The sequence below is a fragment of the Podarcis filfolensis genome (genome assembly GCF_964270895.1).
Source record: "Podarcis filfolensis genome assembly, chromosome: 11".
Classification (NCBI taxonomy): domain Eukaryota; kingdom Metazoa; phylum Chordata; class Lepidosauria; order Squamata; family Lacertidae; genus Podarcis; species Podarcis filfolensis.
The window spans coordinates 11013820-11031741 of NC_139613.1; the positions used below are offsets into that span (position 1 = coordinate 11013820).

Here is a 17922-nt window from a genome sequence, read left to right on the forward strand (position 1 = left end):
TATGGAAGATGGAGCAAGCTTGTTTACTCCTCCTCTGGAGGGTAGGATTTGAACCAATGGCTTCAAGTTACAAGAAAGGAGATTTGGACTGAACAACAGGACTAAACAACAGGAACAACTTTCTGACAGCAAGAGCTGTTTGACAGTGGAACGGTCTCCCTCAGGAGGTGGTAGACCATAGCTGTCAAGCGTCCCTTATTTGGTGGGACAGTCCCTTATCCCAGTGCCATGTCCTGCTGCTGTCCCTTATTGATGAGGCTTCATTTGGCTGCTGGCTGGGCTTTCTGCCTTTGGCTTGGAGGGGCTCAGAAGTTGAACATACCTGTGCCCGGAAAATCCCTTATTTTGGCTGCTGATCCCTTATTTTCGAGGCTGCTGCTCCCTTATTTTCAAATCTGTAAGTTGACAGCTATGTGGTAGACTCCCCTTCGTTGGAGGTTTTCCAGCAGAGGTTCAGTGGACATCTGTCATGGATGCTTTAGCTGATATTCCTGCATTGCAAGGGGTTGGACTAGATGGATTCTTGGGGTCTTTCCCAACTCTATGATTCCCCCTGTCCCAGCACCATGGCTCCCTTCTGCATCCTTGGTTTGCCACAATTGCATTTACTCCCCTTCCCCCAAAAACAAAAACATTGAAGGGGATTCAATCGCAGCTGTATCCCTTTTCAAATCATCGCTTCCCCCTGCATCCGTGGCTTGCCAAGTCCACATCTTTCTGATTTCCTCCTTGTCTGAACTGCTGTGGCTTTTCAACTTACCTCCTACTTACCTGTTTGCTGAGGATTCCTCCCCCAGGAAAGCTGCGCCAGTGCTTTGTGTGGAGTAAGTGACCACATTAGTGATAGTTAAGTGGTCGCCCCCACTTCTGCTTGTCCCACTGCTCCCCCCCACCCCGGGAAAACCCGCTGTTCACCGCTGAATCAGAATAAACATGTTATATACTGAGTTGAATAGGATCCAGAATGCAGCAGTCTGATTGGCCCTAGAACAATAGGATTCAGAATGCAGCAGTCTGATTGGTCCGGAGGAGCCACCCAATCCAACTCTAGGTAGAAGTGAATCCGCAATCTGATTGGCCTACAGGAGAATCCCAGAATTAGCCAATCACCTGGGGCCCATTGTGTAAATAATGTACAGTGGTACCTCGGGTTACATACGCTTCAGGTTACATTCGCTTCAGGTTACAGACTCCACTAACTCAGAAATAGTGCTTCAGGTTAAGAACTTTGCTTCAGGATGAGAACAGAAATCGTGTTCTGGTGGTGTGGCGGCAGCAGGAGGCCCCATTAGCTAAAGTGGTGCTTCAGGTTAAGAACAGTTTCAGGTTAAGAACGGACCTCCGGAACGAATTAAGTACTTAACCTGAGGTACCACTGTATATAAAGCAGACATTTCGGGGAACTTCCATTCCTCACTACTATGAGCTGAATAAAGAGCATGAAATCCACACATTAATTGGTCAAAACATTAATTGGTTTTTCTGCGGATAGCAGCTTGTTCCGCTTCAGCAGTAAATAGCGGGTTTTCTAAGAGAAAACTGTGTGACAAATGAAAAACTACTTGGACTCATGCGTAGACAGCACAGGACAAGTGGGGAAAAAATCTCTTGGGCTTTGTGGGTGAGCCCTAAGCCTGAAACCACTGCAAGATGTCCTTGTTTTGCCAAGCTGGTATGTGGCACACTTGACTCAACCTTGCACGCTCATATTCACACGCTCACCTGGGGCGATTAGCAGTAGCCCCTAGGTGAGCAGGGGCTTGGCAAGTGCCCTGCCTCATTTCCCCCACCCTACCTCATTCTCCCAACTCCTGCTTGCCCCCATGGTTTAAAGCACCGGGGCAACTATTCTTACCCTTGGCAAAAAGAAATTTTAAAAAGCAAACAAACCAATGTGTGTGTTCTCCTTGTGTTGAAAAACTAAATTAAGAAATTAATTTGAAGGACAAGTCGAAAGTCCGAATTCATTATGGTTTAATCGGCATTTATTTTAAATTATGAGTTCAAGGACAGAGTTCGGGAGAGAATAAGTAATGGCTAATTAGATTGTACCGGGGCCAGATGACACTTGTATCATATTTCATTTGTTCCTCCTCCTGCAACGGGAGAGCAATCCGGTTCCACAGGTTGCTCATTAACTGGAGACAGGTAAATTAATTTGTTGGGAGGAGTACCTTCTGTTGGCTTTGTATCATGGCTAAATATATTTGAAGGTGCTTAGCCTCCTCTAATGGATGCCTGTCAGTAATGCAGAGCAGAACGTAGTGCTAATTGCTGTCAAATTGGGATCTAAGGACCAGCGTTATTTGAGGTGCCAACCCCCCCCCCCCGTAGCAATTGACGAATCTGTCTAGAGTTGCCTTTCAGACTGTGTCCAGGGAAATTACCTTTCAGAGGGGTTTATTGGAGAACTCCGACTGATTCACAGCTTCTTCACTGAGGCATTGCAGAGCATAACTTCAAAGCATTAGTTAATTAGTTCCATTAGAAGCCGAGTGGCAAATAAGCTCCAAAATCTTTTTGTTGTTTGACAGGTTCTAAAAACCTTCAACCTAGCTCAAGTTCTCCTGTTTGAATTGTCTATGTACTAATGGCATCTCTTCAATAAATTGGATTTGATACAGATTTCTGCCATAGATCTTTCTCGACCCATTAATTCCAGCAGGCCAGCTGGGTTTTGTCCCCAGTCACCTAAGCGCTCTTCAGAAAGCAGCTTGTGTTTCTGTTAGCAACGAAGTTTCCGTTGCTTCTGTTGCCAGGCTGTAAATGAATAAACTTGGCCACAGGTCCCTCTGAACTAGCCTGATTCGAAAGAAAACTTCTTATCCATATTCTTTTTTACTTTGATTTGTTTTTAAAGGGCCTACGCAGCAAAGGTTTGCAGATGTGCACCAAATTCGTGATTTAGAAAACAAAGTCGCTTCTCTCTCCCATAATACCTGCATCTTAAAGCGGGCAGCTAAGAGAGATGGAACTCAAGGCAGACTAAAAATAAAAAGGCACAATCGGTTCCCGCATTGCTGTTGGAACTTTCCAAAGGACATTTGGAGGTTTTTACATTCCTGGCAATGGATGTTTTTTTAAAAAGAGCAATTTATGGCAGTAACCTCCCCTTGTATAATAGGGATCCGAATCTTGATTCCAAAGCCGTACTTAATATAGAGAGATAAATTATTACGGTCAAAGACCAGCTCGCGTAACACAATAAAAACAGTGTTCATAAAGATAAAATATACAATTAGAGCAGCTTGCAGCAATAGCTCATGTGTTAAAATTGAGATATATACATACACCCGTACAACTGAGATTTGGGCTACCATAAAAATTGACCCCGAGGCACCCCAAAGGACGACTTCAGCTTTTCCCTAATAAGCTGTTTTATTCTAGAGGATGATCTGTGCCTACAAATCTGGGTGCAGAATCTGGCCAGGTCGCCTTGTCATCTTTGCCCAAGAGGAGAGAATTAAGTTTAGACTTGTCTGAAAGATTGGCGAGCCTCTTCAGTAAAGGGTCAATGGTGTCTCTACGAATCCCAGCATAAAAAGGACGCCTTAAAAATATATATATTTGGGGCTTCCTATTGCTGTAAACAAAAATTGCCCTTTTCCCTTGTGGGGTATCCAAGAGCCCATATAGAGTCCTTACATAGGTTCCCTATTAATAGGAGAGAATAACAGAGGCCAGTCAGAGAATATTGAGAAGCAAAGCAGCTAGTAAGCTTCATCTTTATTGATCTGTTGCAACAGGGTGCTCCCCTTACCCGCAGGAGAGGAGGAGGAACCCAGAAAAATGGCGTGCAAGGCCTTATAAAGACTTTTGAAATTGCCACCCTGTAGATCAAGACCACCCCCAGAAACATCATACATACATCACAAAAGGGGTGTAACCTAAGACCACCCCTCAGATACATCATACCTACATCACAGAAAAGGCGGTCTTAAAACAGAAATTTGAATGTTATTTTTCTCCTGTCATTTTCTCCTGTCTGGCAGGTTACTTGATTGGATTGCCTGGGGAGCCTGGCCATTCTTTTGTAGTGATAAATACTTAGTTCCTGGGCCAGGCCACAGGCTCACACCCTATTCATATCTAAAATATGCCCTTAAGACAGGATTTGTGAGGAAAGAGACAATGGGGAGGTTTCACACTTTGATCTTGTAGAGAAAACATTTACACAGTTTAGGAATCAAAATGGTTCCAGGTTGGTCTTCCTGTGCTGATCTATGTATGTGCTTTGTTGATACACTTATGAACACTAAACATATATCTAAGACCTCAAAATTCCTATCACAATATTTCCCCTAATGGGCAGGTGCAAAGTCTCTATGTGTACAGGACTTTTCCATAGGAGCCTTCCAGTTCCGATGAGGGCAAGGCCGAGTTTCTAGCAAGATTTAAAGCCCTTCTAGCATTTCTGAGTGCGAGGAAATAGAGATATGTTGCTGGAACAGCTACGTATCTCCCGTTTTCTATGACAGCTGGACATATAAAGGGCCCCATTACCTTCAGTAGCTTAGGGCCTCATCAAACCTTTATAACCACTTCCCCAACTCACTAGTTTATAACTGATTAACATAATGTTGTGCCTAGAACTTTGACTGCTTCCCCTGCTAATTAATCAATAACTTGAGACATGGAGCAGTATGCTATTCAAAAGAGGCCTCCACCAGAATTTCATTTTCATTGGTGTTTAAAATATGTTGGCATCTCGCTCCTTCCCCCGCCACATTTAAAATTCTATAAAATGACATAAGAAAACCAGATAAAATTATTCTGGGGCACAAATGAGACCAATGAAACACCGCTTCGCCACCCCTGCTATGGCATATCAAAGAAAGCCCCCCCCCTTTCCCCTTGTTGAAAAATTCAGCATTTATAGGCATGGCCTCTGCTTCAAACCATGAAATGCAGGTTGTGCCCAAGCTTGCAAAACAAATACTTAAGACTCAATAGATGCTGCTGTTGTTATAGTGCCTGGATAGCTCAGTTGGTTAGAGCGTGGTGCTGATAACGCCAAGGTTGCAGGTTCGATCCCTGTATGGGGCAGCTGCATTGCAGGCAGTTGGGCGAGATGATCCTTAGGGTCCCTTGCAACTCGTAATATTCTATTTATATTGTGCCATGCAAATGATGCTTTACTAAACTCCCTACTGCAAAGGGCTAGCAATCTTAAAATATACCCAAGGAAGCAACAGAGGAAGAATGGTAGAATGTACCCTACATACCCCTTCCCTGAAATGGGATTGTTTGAGTTACAGGTACTTTGGTTTAGCTACAGCAGGGACGTCCCACTCCTAATAGACTGCGATCTGCTCACAGTATTAAAAAAAACTGGCAGTGATCACCATCTACCTGTTGGACACGCCTGAGCTACAGTAAGAACATAGTAAGAGCTCTGCTGCATCAGGTCAGTGGCCCACCTGGTCTAACATCCTTTGGCCAACCAGACTCCTGTGGGAATATCCCTCTCCCCTTCTGCGCTTTCTATCAGCTGGCCTTTGGAAGCATAGCTGCCTCTGACCATCATGGCTCACAGCTGTGGATTAGCCCTCCAAGCCGTCCAAGTTGGTGTCGATCACTATATCTTGTGTGAATGAATTCCACAGGTTAGCTGTGCAGAGAAATGCCTTCTTTTGTCTATTCTGAATCTTCCAGCGTTCAGCTTCATTGGACGTCTCTGAGCCTCTAGGGTAGCCTTTCTCAACCTGTGGGTCCCCAGATGTTGTTGAACTACAACTCCCATCACCCCTAGCTAGCAAGGCCAGAGCTCAGGGATGGTGGGAGTTGTAGTCCAACAACATCTGGGGACCCACAGGTTGAGAAAGGCTGCTCTAGCGTTATGAGAATTAAATTTGCGATTTCTGCAACTCGGCAAGCGATGGCACACGATGGACACGGGTGGCGCTGTGGTCTAAACCACCGAGCCTCTTGGGCTTGCCGATCGGAAGGTCGGCGGTTTTAATCCCCGCGGTGGAGTGAGTTCCTTTTGCTGTGTCCCAGCTCCTGCCTGCCTAGCAGTTCGAAAGCACGCCAGTGCGAGTAGATAAGTAGGTACCGCTGTAGCAGGAAGGTAAATGGCGTTTCTGTGTGCTCTGGTTTCCATCACAGTGTCCCGTTGCGCCAGAAGCAGTTTAGCCATGCTGGCCACACGACATGGAAAACTGTCTGTGGATAAACGCCGGCTCCCTTGGCCTAAAAAGTGAGATGAGCACCACAACCCATAGTTGTGTTTGACTGGACTTAACTGTCCAGGGCCCTTTACCTATACCTGTTTTTTTTACTGTAGTCATGCTGCACCCTCATATAGTAAAGGTAAAGGGACCCCTGACCATTAGGTCCAGTCGTGGCCGTCTCTGGGGTTGCGGCACTCATCTCGCTTTATTGGCCGAGGGAGCCGGCGTACAGCTTCCAGGTCATGTGGCCAGCATGACTAAGCCACTTCTGGCGAACCAGAGCAGCGCACGGAAACGCCATTTTAGCTTCCCGTCGGAGTGGTACCTATTTATCTACTTGCACTTTGACGTGCTTTCGAACTGCTAGGTTGGCAGGAGCAGGGACCGAGCAACGGGAGCTCACCCCGTTGCAGGGATTCAAACCACCGACCTTCTGATTGGCAAGTCCTAGGCTCTGTGGTTTAACCCACAGCGCCACCCGCGTCCCTTGCACCCTCATATACGCAGCCACAAAGTGCCAGGAGTAAAGCAAAGCACTAATGTTACTTCCCACCCCCTTCTCTTAGCTTTTTTTCATTCCTCCAAATGGTGTCCCTGCCTTGCTTGCTCGGTCGAGTTGTTGTTTTGAAAGGCTATAGGTGTTATCTAGCCAGCATGAGAAAAGCTTAACTATCCATAAAGGGTTTGCTTGTACCTCTGTGTGTTGCCAGCGTGAAACAAGACTGCCCTCTTTGTAACGTGTAACGTAATGTTTTCTTTCTCCAGGCAAACCATACAGAATGTTCTCCCGATTAAGAATAGCTTCCGCTCCCTGCGTGCTGGCCTGTCGCAGAGCACATACAAAAGAAAAAGGGAAGGTCTTGATGCTGAACCCGAGAACCAATAAGGTCAGTCACATGGAATGTCTTTCACATCTGTTCTTGAATTGCTATCTGTGCTGTGGATCTTACCCAGAGCTAAAAGCTTCTGCAAGAGTTGTGCTGAGACTCGTAGCCTCAAAAGAAAAGACTAAGGCTGGTGCAGTTCTTACCCACACTTACCTGGGAATAAACTCCATTGAATTCAGTAGGATTGACTTCTGAGTAGGTGTGGTTCAGATTGTGTTGTAAATGAGATAGAAGCCTTACTTTAAGCAAAGCCTGAATGACCACATCTAATTTTGCATATCTTTATTAGTTTGAATGGAAGGGCGACAACGTAGAGAATCACAACAAAACCTCCTCTTGTCATATGAGTACAGTGGTGCCTCAGGTTAAGAACTTAATTCGTTCCGGAGGTCCATTGTTAACCTGAAACTGTTCTTAACCTGAAGCACCACTTTAGCTAATGGGGCCTCCTGCTGCTGCTGCAGGAGCATAATTTCTGTTCTCATCCTGAAGCAAAGTGCTTAACCTGAAGCACTATTTCAGGGTTAGTGGAGTCTGTAACCTGAAGCGTATGTAACCTGAAGCGTATGTAACCCAAGGTACCACTGTATAGTTGTACCGTGGCTCCCGAACGGCTTGGGAGTCGGAAGTTCTGGCTCCCAAACGATCAAAAACCGGAAGTGAGTGTTCCGTTTTTTGAACTTTTTTTTGGAAGCCGAATGTCTGCCATGGCTTCCGCTATTGTTTCCGGTGCGCCTGCGCAATTGGGAACCAATTGTAAGCTGCACCTTGGTTTCCAAACTTTTCAGAAGTCGAAAGGACTTCTGGAACGGATTCCATTCGACTTCCTAGGTACATCTGTATACCAGTACAGTGGTACCTCAGGTTACGTACGCTTCAGGTTACATACGCTTCAGGTTACAGACTCCGCTAACCCAGAAATAGTGCTTCAGGTTAAGAACTTTGCTTCAGGATGAGAACAGAAATCGTGTTCCGGTGGTGCGGCGGCAGCAGGAGGCCCCATTAGCTAAAGTGGTGCTTCAGGTTAAGAACAGTTTCAGGTTAAGAACGGACCTCCGGAACGAATTAAGTACTTAACCCGAGGTACCACTGTATAATAGTGGTGGTGGTAGTGCATTGTGCTTGTGTTGGTGCAGTGTCATGGAATGCTTAGCTGATTGGGAAACACAACAGTTTGCAGTCCTTCTTCCATAAGGGAAGGAGACATTGTCAGTGTGGCTGGGATCAAAACTTTTCAGGTGGCAGGTGTGGGGCTGGTAGGGAAAGCACAGGGATCTGGTCAGCCAGAGGATAAAGGAATCTAGTGACAAGGAATGGCACAGGGAGAATTGAGACGAGAAGAAGAAGCTGTGGGAATTATGAGAATGAATCTTGAGAGAAAGGGTAGAGAAGAGGAAAAGTTTGCGTCAGAGAAGAGGTTCATTCCATATGGTTTAAGATTAGCACTTACCAAGAGGGAGGGAATTGGGTTATTTAAGGTAAGTAACTTTTAAAGCAGGGTTTTTTCTCAACAACACTCTCTTCATACTTTTGGTCTACTGCAAAGTTCCTAACTAGTGAATGGAAAGTAACAAGAAGTGGGGCGGGTGCTGGGTGCCTGCTAAATACGGGGCTCATTTCCTTGAAAACTCAGTGGTTCTTGGCTAAATTTGACCTTCAGAAGAATGTCACCTGGTTGCCTTATTGCCAGCCCAGAGCCAAGAGATGGGTACGGCAATAGGTTTGGGTGTCGGCTGCTCTAACTGACCTACTGTCCCCTTTCCAAAGTGTCTTGCCACAAAACTTGTGGCCCTCTAGTTAGCTGGTCTCCAACCTATAGCCTGCCCTACAATGGGTCACAGCCGCAACACTACAATGGTACATGTATATGGTGTTCGTTTAAAAGTGGATCCCCAAATGCATGTTTGATCTAAAGGTGGCTCTCACTTCTGAAAAGGTTGCTTGAGATGTCATTGGGACTGCAGCTTCCATCATCCTTGACCATTGGCTGTGCCCGCTGAGGCTCATGGGAGTTGGAGTCCAATGACATTTGGAGGGTCACAGGGGAGGTAGGGCAGGATGGAGCTCTGACAGACTGATCTCTTCCCCCCACGCCAAAAAATGAGTTACGATTCTGTTGACAGGAAAAATAAGAAGCAATTCCGTGTGACAAGATGATAGGAGTGATGAACCCCGAGGTCACTGCTGGGTTTATTGTTCAATCCGGCAGTTTTTATTGAGGATGAGTCATAAGAGGATTAAGAATGAAGTCGAGACAGATAGCTGTCAAAGGCGTAGCTGGGGTTGCTGAGAGGGAATGGGCTCTGGAAAATAAAAGTGCTAAATAATGGCTGCCTGGTTCTCTTCTGCCCCCTCCACCTAAAAAAGAACCCTTGCCCATTTCAACAATAATATTTTTTTTATTTTATTATTATTTATTTTAATATTATTTCTTAAACAGATGTTTGCTGAGCATCTGGATAAGCCCTAAGTAGGCCATATTGAAGCTCAATCTTCTGAAAAAGGAGGGTCTCCAAACACTATTCAAATCTCTGAAGAGACTGAACAAGATGCCATCTGAGATTAGTGTCCCCGACTTTCCTTCAAAAAACAATATCCTTCATTACTCTCCAAGCCTCCTCATCCCTGGCAGATTAAAATTGAGGGAACTATGGGCCCTGTTAGCTCAATAAGATGTCAGGCTCGCTGAGTTTCAGCTTTGCTAAAAAAATAAATAAAACCCAACTAGATGGTACTGAGAATTGCCAGGAATTGTTTTGGCTTGTTGAATTAGATTAGTGTTGGTATAATAATAATAATAATAGTAATAATAATAATCTATTATTTATTATTTATACTCTGCATATCTGGCTGGGCTTCCCCAGCCACTCTGGGCGGCTTCCAACAAAACACTAAAATAGAGTAATGCATCAAACATTTAAAGCTTCCCTAAACTAGAACAGGGGTGCTTGTTTTTATTTTCCTTAGTATTCTTATGATGAAGCAAATCTTAAGAGTAGGGCCGGGGATACTGGTTGCTAGGAAACAAGAGTGAGAGGGGCCTGTTTCGCTTATGTCCTGCTTGTGGTCTCCTGGACTAAATGGAATCCTGGACTAGCGCTAGGCGAGACCAGCCTTTCAACATCACGATGTATCACCAGCCAAACATTGCAATATGTATCCCCAGCCAACACATTGCAGTGTTGAAAAGCAGAGGGAGGAACGAGCTGCATCGGCCCTGGCCCTGCAAGGCGCCAGGGTGAAGCCACCTCAGCTCCCTTGGCGGGTGCTGGTGCCTAGCTGTCAACCGTCCCTTATTTGGTGGGAAAGTCCCTTATCCCAGCGCGGTGTCCCGCTGCTGTCCCTTATTGATGGTGTCCCTTAAATTTCCTGGGTTTCAAAGGAAGCAGCTCCTCTCCCTCCCTCCCTGCCGGCCAGGGAGGAGGGAGGCTCCAACTGTGTTGCTTGGCTGCGTTGCTCACCCAATAAGGAGTCTAAGAAAGACTGGGGGGTGGAGCTTGCATGCCTTGTGCCGATCAAATCGGCCGTGTTGCTTGGGGACTCACCTTTGCTCAGCGCTTCCCAGCGGAGAGTTGACGGTGGTTTCCCTTGCTGCATCCCCTTTGCCGAGTTGATGTGCTGTGGGAACCACCGCTTGAGGCTTTGTTTGGCTGCTGGCTGGGCTTTCTGCCTTTGGCTCGGAGGGGCTCAGAAGTTGAGCATACCTGTGCTCTGAAAAATCCCTTATTTTGGCTGCTGGTCCCTTATTTTCAAATCTGTAAGTTGACAGCTATGTGCTGGTGGCGAAGAGAGTTCCTCTACTGCTAGCACGCCAAATGAGAAACAAGTTGCATTGGCTCCATTGCTGGCAGATGGCCATTGAACTTCTGCTTAAAAACCTCCAAGGAAGGAGAGTCCATCACACCTTTCAAGGGAGTCCATTCCCTTGCAGAACATCTCTTCCTGATGTTGAGTCGGAATGTCCTTTCCTGCAACTTGAATCCATTGGTTCAAATCCTGCCTTCCAGGGCAGGAGAAAAAAAAGCTTTCCCCCTCCTCCGTGTGACAGCCCTTGAGATATTTGAAGATGTCTATTATACCTCCTCTCAGTCTCCTCTTCCCCAGGCTGAACAGCATCTGACTTCTCTTGTTCCTCTCTGTCTCCAGGGCATGGCTTTCACGTTAAAAGAACGTCAAATGCTTGGCCTCCAGGGACTTCTACCTCCAAAGTTTGAGACGCAAGACATCCAAGCCTTACGGTTTCACAGGAACGTGGCAAAAATGACCGACCCTTTGGAAAAGTAAGTGTGTGTGGGCAGGCACTTAGTCTTGTATCGTTCATTCTCGAGTTTTTATTGCTATTGCTGTTGTAGCTTGGACATGTGTCAGGGATCCATATCCACAGGGGGAAAGCCAGTTTGGCCCAAACTCAGCTTTTGAAAGTAGCCGGTTGACTCAGGCCTTAAAAAATGTCTGATAAGAGAACACTCAGCAGTGCCTAAACACGTCCATCGAACGACAGACATTACATTTACAGCATGCTATAATCTCAGTGTATTTTAAAATGGGGTTTCAGAGTTTTTAGGGGTTTTTGAATGTTTTATGTAGTTTTTATGTAGTTTTATGTAGTTTTGTAGTAGTTTTATGTAGTTTTGTAGTAGTTTTATGTAGTTTTTCAATTTCATTGTCCTGCATGGGACAATGACAATAAAGATATCGTATATCGTATACCATGAAAATGGTATATAGATGGCATCTTACCCCCCAAAAGCTTGCTAAAATGTATGAAGCGAAAATATCAACCTGTTGGAGATGTAAAAAAGAGAAGGGGTCATACTATCATATGTGGTGGACCTGTGTAGCCATTGGCAAACACTGGAATGATATCTATAACGAGTTTAAGAAACTATTTAAAATTACTTTTAACCCCCCCCCCCCAGAGATTTTCCTACTTGGTATATTACCATCAGAAATTAAATAATATATAAGGTCATTGTTTATGTATGGTATAACAGCAGCTAGAACCCTTACAGCAAGGAGTTGGAAAAATGAAATGTTCCTAGAGATTACAGATTAGCTCATGTTAGAATATCTACAATTAGCAAAACTGACGGGATCAGTTAGAGGAATATCGAAACAAAAAACAACTAGAGAATGGATAATATTTAAGAATTATGTAAAACTTTATTGTACAAATAACTCCATATTAGCAGAAATTGAGTGATATTTGTAAAGAAAAAGATCAAAGGAATGTATACAAAGCAGAAAGAAATGATATTATATAATGTAAACCTGTGTAAAAAAGAATGTTATATCAAACAGTATAATGAGAAAGATGGGAAGGATTGCGTCGATGAGTACTTTTACTATGTAAATAACTTCGTCTTTTTAAAAATTTCTTTGTTTCTTATCTTAGTTACTTCTTTTTCCCCCTTTCTTTATAAATTTTCTATTTTATATAATTTTCTTTTTTCTACCTGTTAAGAGATAGTACATTATGTTTGCATAGACATGCAGTTTTTTAAATCAATAAAGAATATTAAATAAAATAAAATAAACATGTCCATCGAAACATCATCAGGGCTTCCATCAAAGCATCTCTGACCGGGTATAGGTCATGCTTCCTTCAACTCGTTCCCATTTTCCAAATATACCCCTTTGAAGCCTTTGTTGCTTTGCTTCTTATTAAATATATTTACTAGTAAAGCAACCTGCTTTCTTTTCTCCTTTTCTGAGATTCCCAGCGCTACTTGAACCTGGGACCTTCTGTATGAGATTTAGATTCTATGCCATTGAGCTAGAGCCCTTGCCCCACCCCGATATAAATCTAAGTGTAATTACTGACTTGAGTGTTAATGTATAGGCACTTAGGATCTGGGCAGTAACTGAAAGATAGATAAGGTGCCCATAAAGCAGTGTTCTGCCTAATAAAACAGCTCTCTTATCAAGGGAGTGCCATGTCCATTGAGCAAACGATGATTACACCGGATCACGTTCATTTCCACCGCCCTTTAAGTAGGTTTTCCGATAATCCTGATCCAGTGTGTGTTTCTTGGAAGAAACTACCACTTGGTTCATAGAGGTTGCTTTGCATTCAGCGAATGCAACTGTTAAATGCAAAATGAAAACAAAAGGTTTAGTGTCGGTTGTAAAAACAACCTTGAATTGGAGTCCAAAATCCTGCATTAGCTTAACTGGAAGTAACCTCCATGAACAAAGTGTCCAGAGGTTTTCAACCTTTTTGAGTCCACGGCTCCCTCGACAAACTGCATTCTTTCTGCAGCACCCCGTTTAATTTCCCCCCCTCTTCTGGCATTTTTTGCTCAAAATTGACTCCTCTTTAAAAGCTGCTTTTTGTTCCACGGGGGAAACAATATAATAATAATAATAATAATAATAATAATAATAATAATAATAATAATATATTATTTATACCTTCCCCAGCCACTCTGGGTGGCTTGCAAAAAAATATTAAAATACTGTAATACATCAAACATTAAAAGCTTCCCTAAACACGGCTGCCTTCAGATGTCTTCTAAAAGTCTGGTAGTTGTTGTTCTCTTTGACATCTGGTGGGAGGGCGTTCCACAGGGAGGGCGCCACTACCGAGAAGGCCCTCTGCCTGGTTCCCTGTAACTTGGCTTCTCACAGTGAGGGAACTGCCAGAAGGCCCTCGGCACTGGACCTCAGTGTCCAGGTAAAACAATGGGGGTGGAGACGCTCCTTCAGATATACAGGACCGAGGCCGTTTAGGGCTTTAAAGGTCAGCACCAACACTTTGAATTGTGCTCGGAAACATACTGGGAGCCAATGTAGGTCTTTCAAGACTGGTGTTATATGGTCTTGGCGGCCGCTCCCAGTCACCAGTCTGGCTGTGTCAGGGAACTGTCATCTGAGACGAAGGAGGTGAAAGGGCTCATGGAGGGTGAGAGAGACCACTCAGCGGAGGAGGGGACCAGCAGGGGGAGAAGTGGAGTTCCAAGGGAAAGTGAGTCGGAGGGAGAGCTCAGAGATACTTCAAGCGAGAACAGTGGGGGGGTTTCAGGACCTCCCGTAGGAACACCCACTCCTCGGCGGAAACTGTCACGCCGAGAGTCCAGAAGACGTGTTTCCGTTAAGGAGCTTTTATGCTGGAAGAAGTTCCGTAAACGCCCACTGTCCGATTCAACGAGCGATTGATGGAGCCACGCTTAAGGAGCTCCATCACAGACAGAGGTTTGGGAACTTAGCCAAACTCTGAGGGATCAGGATTTTACGCACAAGCAGCTCATCATCCCATCACAGCAATCGGACAGTCCCTGAAAGCAGCTTGTGCAGAGAGGCATCATGAGTGACCCAGCCGGAGCCGGAGGAGCAGGAGGAGCTGGAGAAGGTCCAACTCTGGAAGAAAGGTACAGAATGTTGGAACTCCAGCTAGCAATGCAAACGGCGAGGCTAGAAGAAAGGAGGGCGCAGGATGCAGAAAAGGCAAAAGGCGCTACACTAGCAAGAAAGATGCCAGGAATGGTGCAGAAGTTTGGGGGGGACCCCAGGAACTACCAAGCCTTTAGGACAGAGATGCAGTATGCTCTTGAACTGCAGTTTAATGACTTTCCCGATGAGGCATCGCGAGTGGCGTTTGTGATTGGCCATCTCGAAGGAGGGGCGAGAGACTGGGTCAGGCCCCTGATGGCAGGGAATAGTGACATGCTGAAGGACGCGAGGAAGTTTTTTCGCGCCATGGATTTGATGTTTTCCAGCGAGATTGAACAGGGACTGGTACGCAGACAATTGATGGCTTGCAAACAGGGGAGCCGATCGGTTCGTGAGTACTGGACTGAGTTTACAATGTTGATACATAGATTGGGGTGGGACCTATCGGCGGAACCCATTCAAATGCTATTTGAAGAGGGGCTTTCTTCGGCGGTGAAAGACGAACTTTCCCGGGCGCCCAGGGCGGAGTCTATGGACCAGCTGACCAAATCAGCGCTGACCATTGGAGCGCGCCAGGAGGCAAGAGCCTTGGAGAAGCGGGAGGGGAAAGGAGAGCGTTGGAGGGATTTCCGCATTCCAGAGATTCCAGAGCCAAGTTTCCTGCCCGGAGAGCCGATGGAAGTTGGAACAGCGCGCGCGCGCGCAGTTTCAAATCCCAGTGAAGGGAGGAAGAAGGAGGGAAAGAGCGCCAAGAAATGTTACCTCTGCCAGCAGCCAGGTCACTTTGCCAGAGTCTGCCCGCAAAGAAAGGAATGGCAAGGGATGGCGGGGGCTGTTGGGGGAAAGGAGGAGGAAGTCCAGGAGCCAGTAAAAGCCAACGCCTGTCTGCCTCTGTCAGGGCACTGCAGACAGGCCAAGGAGCAGTAAAAGTGCCCACTCCGGAACCTCCAAGACCAGCCCTAGTAATAGAGGTGTTGCTAGAGCTGGCAAACGGATACCCACTAAAGACCAAGGCGCTGTTAGACTCAGGCAGCTCCTGTAATTTTATGAGCAAGGAGTTTGCAGCGGAACACCAGATACAGACACTCCCTTTAAGCAACCCCCTGCAGGTCACCACGATCGATGGGAGGGAGCTGTTGGGGGGAGAAGTTAGCCTACAGACCGTCCCAATGGTTATGAGGGTGGCAAGGCACACCGAAAGGATAGCGTTCAATGTAGCCACCCTGGGAGGGGCGCCAGTCATTTTGGGAATGAGCTGGCTAGCGTTGCATGACCCGCTAGTGGGCTGGCATCAGAGAGTGGTGTCCTTTGGGTCAGGACATTGCCTGGAACACTGCAAAGAGGGAAAGGTGCCAGAAGGGGCAAAAGCCTCCATAGCAGGGACGGAAGTGGCGAACAACGGGAAGGTGCCCAAACAATACGCTGACCTGAGCAAGGTCTTCAGCGAAAGGGAAGCAGATAAACTACCACCGCATAGAGACTTTGACTGCCAGATTAATCTGGTCCCTGGGGCCCAGCTACCCGTGGGCAAGCTGTACGCCATGTCAGACAGGGAAATGCAGGAGTTGAGGGAGTTTATTGACAAAAACCTGAAGAGAGGTTTCATCAGAGAGTCCAGAGCGGTGGGGGGCAGTCCAGTGTTTTTTGTGGACAAAAAAAACACGGATAAACCGAGATTGGTCGTGGACTACCGGGCCCTGAATGCCGTGTCAGAACCAGTGACTTTCCCCATGCCCAGGATTGATGACATTTTGACCAGGGTGAGGAAGGGAAAGATATTCACGAAACTGGACTTGAGAGGAGCGTACAACCTGATACGAATAAAGAAGGGGGATGAATGGAAGACAACGATGTTCACCCCCCTAGGGGCTTTCGAATATCTCGTTATGCCATTCGGATTGCAATCAGGCTCCGCCTGTTTTCAATCGCTCATGAACCATGTACTGGGACCTTTGCTCTACAAGAATTGCGTGGCATTCCTCGATGACGTGCTGATATATTCGGAGAATGAGGAGCAGCATGTGAAGGATGTCAGGGAAGTGCTGAGCCAGCTGCAAGCAAACCAGTTGTGGGTGAAATTGGAGAAGTGTCAGTTCCACACCAAGGAGGTGGAATTCCTGGGGTACCGCTTATCAGACAAGGGATTAGCCATGGATCCAGGCAAGGTCCAGGCGGTGCTGGAATGGAAGACACCGAAAACCAAAAAAGATGTGCAAAGGTTCTTAGGGTTTGGGAACTTTTACCGTAAATTCATCAAGAACTTTGCCCACTTAACGGCTCCCATCACGGACTGTCTAAGCAGCAAGAAGAAATTCGTTTGGACGGCAGAGGCGGAGCACGCTTTTGAGGAATTGAAAAAGGCATTCGCTTCGGAAGAACAGCTCCTGCATGTGGATTTACAAAAACCCATGAGAGTGGAAACTGATGCCTCAGACCGGGCGGTGGGGGCAGTGCTGCTTCAGCCAGGGAGCAATAAGTCGGAATGGAGACCGTGTGCCTTCTTTTCGCGTAAGCTGAACAAATCCGAGAGGAACTACACGGTATATGACCGAGAACTACTCGCCATTCACGAAGCGTTCCGGAGATGGAGACACTTACTAATTGGCGCACAGCATAAGGTGCAAGTGTGTACGGACCACAAGAATTTGGAGTATTGGAGAACAGCACGAGTGCTCAACCAACGACAAGTGAGATGGGCCCAGGAGTTCTCCAAATTCCATTTTGAAATCTGCTACGTGCCAGGTCCAGAAAACATCAGAGCGGACGCTCTCTCTCGCAAACCTGAATATTTGGAGGGGGAGGGAGCGCCAGAAGAGAGACATATTATCCCAGAGGACCACTGGGTGTGTGGTGCGGCCTGGGTGGGGCAAAGAGAACTGGTAGAGGGGACGGTAAATGATGAGTACGCCCAGGATAAGCTCAGAGGTTTAAGGAGAGAGGGAGAAGACCCCGGAGGTTTTGAAGAAAGAAACGGGGCATTGTATTACAAAGGGGCACTATATATACCCGAAGGGGAATTGAGGGGGAGAGTACTCAAACAGTTGCACGACAATCCCACAGCGGGGCATTTTGGGCAACACAAGACCATGTGGTTGGTGACCAGGGAGTTTTGGTGGCCCAAGGTGAGGGAGGATGTACGGGAGTATGTGAGAAGGTGTGACCAATGCCAGAGAGCCAAAGGAGAAAGGCGGGCACCAGCGGGTTTATTAGAACCGTTACCCACACCAGAACGACCGTGGGAGGCGGTGTCGATAGATTTTATGACTGATCTGCCCAAATCCCAGGGGAAAACCGCCATACTAGTCGTAGTAGACCAGTTAACTAAGATGGGTCACTTTGTAGCTTGCTCACATGCAGTCACGGCGGAAGAGACAGCGAAATTGTTTGTAGAACATATTTTTAGGCTGCATGGCGCCCCCTTGAGGCTGGTGTCCGACAGAGGGAAACAGTTCACGTCCAGATTCTGGAGG

The 17922-nt window shown here is 46.3% G+C and overlaps 1 protein-coding gene across 1 annotated transcript in view; it reads left to right on the top strand.

The window, feature by feature from the left end:
* The window catches only part of ME2 (malic enzyme 2), a 42777-nt gene that overhangs the window by 6645 nt on the left and 18210 nt on the right, over positions 1–17922 (top strand). Inside the window, exons 2-3 of the mRNA XM_083575699.1 lie at positions 6939–7060; positions 11207–11340. Of these exons, the coding sequence (XP_083431825.1) occupies positions 6953–7060; positions 11207–11340 (242 nt within the window). The 5' untranslated portion in view covers positions 6939–6952. The remainder of the gene's footprint in view (positions 1–6938; positions 7061–11206; positions 11341–17922) is intronic.